A 7,428-nucleotide genomic window follows, 5' to 3' on the forward strand; every position below is an offset into this window, starting at 1 on the left:
ACTGTTAGAAAGATCATGAAAGTTTTAGATTATAAATATAGACTTTGTATGTGTGTGTAGACTAGAAAGAGTCTTTTTATTTCAGAATGAGAAAATCCTGATAATGTATCCTCTGAGACCTTGGAGCTAAAGTTTCACAAGATATATTTTGGCAAAAGATGACCTGAAGCACTCTAACTCCTATAAACCTAACAAACAGAGAAGTTGTACACACTGAATAATCCAGTCCTTGTGCTGGGCTAAACCTCTACTCAAAATACTTTGGTTAAAACCTTTAGCTGTTTTATCTTTTGCTTTGTCTGTTAAGACCTAGTAAGAAATTGTGTGTGGTGTTTTTCTTTGTTAAGCCTTCACTTACTCAGTTGTTTAGCAAAATGTATTAAGCATTGCTGGACATTTTAGATGCAGAAATACCGTCTAAGAATCCACCAGCCAGTTAGGAGACAGCTGAGTAACAGATCTCATGTGTCTGGTTAATGCCAAGATGGCAGTAATGCACAGAGCTTTTGGAATACCGTAAAGACCAATCCAGACTTTATGAGACAGTTCAGATTTGGCCTCTAGAGGGACCTGAAATCAAAGCTGAGTTTTGAAGGATAAACAGAAATGAGGCAAAACCCTGATGGCAAGAGTGAGGCAAAAAGCAGAAGCAGCATGTGCGCGCCCTCCCAGTCTGAGCCCTGAAAGGCTGTGCGCCCTGCAGTGCTCCTCTCTCCCTTCGTCCACTCTCCTCCCCTCTCTGTGTCCACAGTCTGTGCTCCCGTCTGTGTCTGTTCCTGCCTTGCAAGTAGGCTCAGCGGTCCCATTCTTGTAGATTCCATGTACATGTGCTAATAGACAGCATTTGTTTCTCTCTTTCTGACTCACTTCACTCTGTGTAACAGGCTCCAGGTTCAACCCACGGACAGAGCAGTACAGTCCATGAGGTCACAAAGATTCAGACCTAGCTGAGCACACACAGGTTCATCCACCTCACTGGAACTGACTCAAATTCATTCCCTTTTATGGCTGATTAATATTCCATTACCATATGTAGAATAGATAGCTAATTGGAAGTCGCTGCATAACACAGCGGGCTCAAGCTAGAAGGGTGGAATGGGTGGGATATGATAGAAGGAATTTGAAGAGGGAGTGGACATGTGTACTTAGGGCCAATTCACATTGTTGTATGGTAGAAACAAATACAATACTATAAAGCAATTATCCTCCAATTAAAAATAAACTGAAAAAAAAAAAAACTCTTTGCTTTTACTAGTACCTGTATGCTCTTTCTAGCACCCTGGTTTTTCCCGTTTTGCACCATGCATTTCCCTTAAAGAGTTCTCATACAGTGTCTGCCTCATCACTCCTCAGTCCTATCGGTGCAGGCAAGGAGGGTCTCTGCCTTGTTAACTGCTAAAGCCCCAGTTGTTCGCTGGGTTCATGCCTGACACATGGATGTTTTTAGTAAGAATGTGTTGAATGAATATAGACATGTCTGTGCTTAGACTTGAATAGAACAATTAATGTACATTGAGCAAAATCACATCTGCAGTTGTTACCCAAATATGTAGGCCTTAGTATGTCACTTGCTAAAGCCCCAACTGTGACCAAGTAACTCCTTCTCATCTTCTTCCTAGAATATTATCTGTCATCAGAAGGAGATATTTGATCATCACAGGTTTGAAGATTATTGCATCAGATGTGAAGGGTGAGGTTCAATCTTGATTAGATTATTCACTCCTTAGCAGTGTGGAGTAACTTATTAATTTGATTTCTTTCCCTTGCTTAATCAAGCAAAGTTTAACAACAGTAAATAAATGAAAGCATCTACTAATATGTACAGGGCGTTGTCTCATTTCTTTACTCAACACAGTGCATTTGAAATCTAAAGATTTTCTACAGTTGATAGAAAATAGTAACTCAAGATAATCAAAATATTTATTAATGCATTTTAATAAAATCATACCATATTTGGGTATTAGTGAATAAACTGACCTGGTTAAAAATAAAGGCCCAGATAGGGAAGAAGTATATTGAGAGTCTGATGCCAGGCCAAGAACTTGGACTCTTGAGGCTTTTGAGCAGGAAAATGACAAGTCTGAGCAATTTGTATGACGCATGTTAGAACAAAGAATGGAAAGGACCTAATAGCCACTTTGAAATTTCCATAGATTGGCTTCAAGGAATGGAGAAAGTCAGAGAGCTTATAAGGGTGTGAGGAGAGAAGCCAGGTCTAGAGCTCTGTGTTGAGATCCTCATAGAGAAATGCTCACAACTGCATACGCAGATGAGTTATCTGCAGGAAATCCTCTAACTTAGAGAGTACAAGGACTGAGCCTTAGAGATGGACACAGGCAGTGATGGAAGCAGATAATGGATGAAAAGGAAGATCACATGATAGAGGAACCTTCAGTGTAGGTTGGAAGAAGATTTTCAAGGATGTGGTTTACCCCATTTTTTTTCTTTAGTTGTTGCTTTCCTTTTATCTTTATAAAACTTAGTGGTATTACAACTGAGGAACCAGTGTTTTTCAGGGTACAGTAATTTCTACTCTCTTCAGGGACTTCTTTTCCCCTGTAGACTCTAAAACGTTTGTGACAAAGGTTTCACAAACAGGAATTGTTCAACCACATCTTATGGAGCATCTGCTAGCAGTTTGATTGCATCTCATTAGATGGTTCTCTTTTCATTAAGTGGTACTGTGGAATTTTTTTTTTCAGTTAAATGGATATAGAGTAATCAGAAAGAATTCTATAAACTATATGCAATTAAAATCCCTAATGATAAAACTATTTAACTGTGACAAAATAAGATAAAACATAATCAAAATTTTAGGCAAACAAGTATTACACATTTTTAGTGAACATCCATAACCTAAACAAAATCTTGCTATATTATCTTTACACTAAATCAATTCTTAATAGCCTTAATTTGGATTTGATTATCTATTTTTACTCTTCCACTTATATATGGAGCTTTGAGAGATTTTTATAGAAATAAGATTGTATTGCCTCCAGGCACAGCTGCTCTGCCACTCTAGGATTGGAAGTCAGAATTAAATGTGAAGCTAGTTAGATATCTTTGAATTAGCATATTTCTCACAAAATAACTCTAAAGGAAGCTCACAGGACAGGTTTGTTGTCGATGTATTAAAACTTCACACACAACCATCCCCCCTCCCTTCTGCACTCAGCCTTCAGTCCCTTTATTTCTTGACCTACCTTTTCCATGAGCAGCAAGAATTTGTCTTGAGGCAGAATTATGAAATTTGTAAGATTTTCAGTGGTGTCTACTGAGCACGAGCTGCCTTCAGGCTTTTCTGAAAATAGGGAGGACAATACCAAACCAGTCTCTGTCTAGAAAACCTTATCTATCAAAGTAGAATATGGGCTACCATTTTCATTAAACAAAATAATAATAATGTCCTATTTTAAAGTAGAAAAGCATAACGAATAATATGGCTTATTTTCTTGAGTTTATTTTTTGTTCTCTTTCTGATGAATTTGTGCCTGTCTAAGGAAGGGAACTATTAAAATACTAATTGTTTTTGACACCCTTACACTTGGGCTTTCAAGCGGAATTAAATACTACCTGTAACTGTCAAAAGACATAAATATTTTTTAAGGAGACTTTTCTAGGCCAGGAATGTAAAACAGTTTGGGTGATTCTACATTTTATTCAGGCATCAGGCTCTCCTCTTTCCTGTGCAGTCAAGCACAGGAGAACAGACTCTAGGCTCCTGCCCAGGGCCCGATGCCCTGTGAGTGGACAGAAAGGCCTTTCCCGTTTGTAGTCAGGGCGGGACAACCTTTTGGTCAGTCCTTATGAGACAGACTCTTAAGCGTGAACAGGTTAGAAAATTCTCAAGTAGTGAGGACCTCAAATTGTTTGAAAAGGACATTTAAGCAAGAAATAACAAATGCCTTTCATTTAATGAGCATTCACAGTTGTAGGCTGAAGGCTGAGACTAAATTGAGTGAAAAGGAGATAAAGGACCATTGTATGAAGAAAGGGATGTCCTTGACTTCCCCTGAAATAGTTGTTATGGTTAGTATGTATCTGTTTGTGTTACTTAGTGGACTATAATTGTTACTTTTAAATGTTTTTGGTCCATTCTAAATCTATCCTTTTCTTAAAGCATAGGGTCAGAATCTGGATTTATAAGGAGTCAGTAGATGGACAATGGCACCCCACTCCAGTACTCTTGCCTGGAAAACCCCATGGACGGAGGAGCCTGGTGGGCTGCAGTCCATGGGGCTGCTAAGAGTCGGACACGACTGAGCGACTTCACTTTCACTTTTCACTTTCATGCATTGGAGAAGGCAATGGCAACCCACTCCAGTGTTCTTGCCTGGAGAATCCCAGGGACGGGGAGCCTGGTGGGCTGCCATCTATGGGGTCACACAGAGTCGGACGCAACTGAGGTGACTTAGCAGCAGCAGTAGATGGACTTTAGAAACTCCTTGAACTCTGTTTTTGTTCTAGATTTTGTGCTGGGGCTTTTTTTCCACGCCCTCCCCCACCCCCGCCCTGACAACCCCCTGCTAAAAGGATCTGTTGATTTTATCAAATTCCCCAAAGAATAAAAAAATAATTTTTTTCTTGTTTGATTATTGGTTTGTTACAAATTTTCTGTTTCTACATGTTATATTTTTATACATATATGCATGATGCATTTTCCACATTTGTGACTGCATCAGTAAGAGTCTCATGATGTTTAATGTAATTTTTTTGTCATTTGAAAACTAATCTTTAATTGACATAGTCACAAATGTGGGGAACATATCAAATGGTTGATGAGTCTGTAATCCTAGTGACAAGCTGTTTAGGATAAGCAGTTAAGGTCCAGTGAACCCGCGCCGCTGTGGAGGTTCACTCAGGATGCAGGGAGCGGACGATATCATATGTACTGAGGACGGTCATTAGTCATGCTGACCTCCCGGGCAGGAAGATGTGCAAGACTCGCTAGACTGCAGCTGGGAAGGAACAGTCTCTGAGGGGCCAAGAGACAGAGCGGTACGCAAAGCCATAGGCTTGAGAACAGCCAGGTCCATCACGGATGGAGGCTCACCGGGCACAGAGCGGACCCAAGGGCACAGACAACACCTCTAACCTCTGGCAGAGCGTTTGTGGTAGAACAGTAGAAACTGAAGCAGACAGTGCTGAGTGCAGGCATCATGGGGGCTGTCCTTTCTAAAAGTCTGGGTATGAAAGAATGAAACAGAAGGGAAATAGCTGGAACTAAAACAGGTTGTAGTTCATTGAGAGGGTCGTGACTCTTTGTCTTCTGTGTGGCATTGGCTTCACCACCCATTCTAAAGGGAAGGCACTCTGGTGGGGAAAGATGTGTGTTTGCTGGGGCGGTCGTGAGGGTGAGGTTCCTGGGGATGGGATGCGAGAGTACAGGTTTGAGCACCTGGATGGTGAAAAGGAAGTGTGTGTGGAGAGAAGTAGACGTGAATATTGAGTCAGAAGCTTGGGGGTCTCACCTGATGATATCCTTTTTCTTTGAGAACTGGAATGCAAGGGCTTCTCCTGCAAGTGGCAGGCTGTGTGGGGAAGGGGGGCAAGGGCAGCAGAAAATAGCACGTCTCCTAGATGGATTGTGAAACGTTACTGCTCAGGAGATGCAGGAAAATGTTTGCATCAATGGTCCAGCTGAAAAGAGAGATTACTTGTGTATAAGTAACTGTCTGTAAAACCTGAGGGAAAGAAAAGTAGCCGAGGTGCTCCCCAGGTCCTGTGGCAAAGTTGGTTCTCCAGTTTCCTGAAAACTCTAAGGGTTAATCTCCAAGTGTAACGGTAGGGATCAGTTTGGCAGTGGGCCAGCTGAGTGAGCTTCAGGGCACCAGCCAGGCAGAGTCATCCTGGTTTTGAGAGGATAAGGTGTTCCATGTAGTAGTAGTTACAACAGTGTAGCAGTTAACTGATTAAGTCGAGGTAACTCTGTTGGAACGGCTGTACCATGTATGTTTCAGCGTGGTTTGGGTGTTCTGTTACATTTGAGGAAGGCATTCTATCAGGGATGACAGTGACCTCATGCTGCTGGTTTTCCTCCAGGCAGGTGCCAGCTACATCATGTGTCTGAGGTCTTTTCCTACAACAACACTTGGTGCTAAACACTGGTTTCTAAGGGACTGCTAGATTTGTTTTTATATTTTATTTTATTTGTCCTCATTAAAAATAAAGGTCAGTTTGGAGTAGTCACAGATAGAAACCACTTTCCAAGTGTGGTCAGTATCAGAAATAAACGTTTTGCCAAATGCCTGTCGGGCATAGTAGTTACTAAAGCAATGGCTGTTTGTACTCACTGACTATCTGTAAAAGTATTCGTATTTTTAAATCCCGTTTCTAAAAGCCTTGGGTGATCTGGCCAAATAGTCTGACCTTGAAAACAGCGTGGAATCAGGCACTGGCTTCAGGGGCAGTTAGGCCTTGCTGTGACTTCTTGATCTAATGAAAGGAAACCCTAGCCACTTATTTAACCTTGGGATTTATTTTTCCTCAGCTGTAAAAAAAAGAAATTATACTATGTGCTTCTTAGACTGTTTAGAACATTAAGTGAAAACATGTGAAAGGACTCTACTAAAGTACCTGTGTGACGTGCTAAGTTGCTTCAGTCGTGTCCAACTTTTTCCGACCCCGTGGACTGTAGCCCGCCAGGCTCCTCTGTCCATGGGATTCTCCAGGCAAGAATGCTGGAGTGGGTTGCCATGCCCTTCTCCGGGGGATCTTCCTGACTGAGATCGAAACCTCACCTCTTTCATCTCCTGCGTTGGCGGGCAAGTCCTTTCTTTACCACTGTTGCCACCTGGGAAGCCAAAGTACCTACAATTGAGTAGATATGCCATAAGTGCAGTGTTTGGTAGTTCCTCTGCATTTTTTCTCCTTTTCTGCCTACCCTGCATGATGCATGTACCTACAACTGAGTAGATATGCCGTAAGTTCAGTGTTTGGTAGTTCCTCTGCATTTTTTCTCCTTTTCTGCCCACCCTGCATGATGCATTTGTCAATGGAAAGTTAGTATAAATTCTTGTGCAGTGGCAGTAGTATGCAGAATGGTGTACTAATTAGAGAGATGGAAATTAATTCTTTTACATACGGTAGTCTCTATACTGTACTTAAGATGTGGCATGAACTAGTTTTGAAGAGAAAAAGAAAAAAATTTAAAAGTCTATAGAGACTTTGGTTTTAAAACAAAATAATAAAGGTGTTTTTACCTCCTTTTCCCCTTGGGTGTTACCGCAAAGCCACAAGGAGAAAGAACAGCAAAAACCAGCATCAAATTCTGTGAAGTCAAGACATGGTCAGCCTGGAACAGCAAGATGTGAAGACAGGAAAGAGAATACTGTGGGAGGAGGGAGCTGGGATCCGGGGGCTTGACGGCTTCCAAGCAGATTCCCCGAACTGAGGGCCTGGGAGTGCTCTGTGGGGATCCTGGAGGTG

General features: G+C 41.6%; 1 protein-coding gene across 5 annotated transcripts in view; it reads left to right on the forward strand.

Moving 5' to 3' along the window:
- DIAPH3 (diaphanous related formin 3) overlaps positions 1-7,428 on the forward strand; it is a 562,435-nt gene that overhangs the window by 424,105 nt on the left and 130,902 nt on the right. The window contains exon 28 of one of the 5 annotated variants that reach the window (XR_009739822.1): positions 7,233-7,425. The exons of 3 other annotated variants lie outside the window; for them this stretch is intronic. Coding sequence is in view for 1 of the 2 variants with exons in the window: in XM_061434433.1 (XP_061290417.1) it covers positions 1,620-1,651 (32 nt within the window). In the remaining variant the exon portion in view is untranslated. Of the gene's footprint in view, positions 1-1,619; positions 1,691-7,232; positions 7,426-7,428 lie in introns of all 5 variants that reach the window. One more of the 5 variants, XM_061434433.1, reaches the window with a different exon arrangement.

The sequence above is a fragment of the Bos javanicus genome, chromosome 12, assembly GCF_032452875.1.
Source record: "Bos javanicus breed banteng chromosome 12, ARS-OSU_banteng_1.0, whole genome shotgun sequence".
Taxonomy (NCBI): Eukaryota; Metazoa; Chordata; class Mammalia; order Artiodactyla; family Bovidae; genus Bos; species Bos javanicus.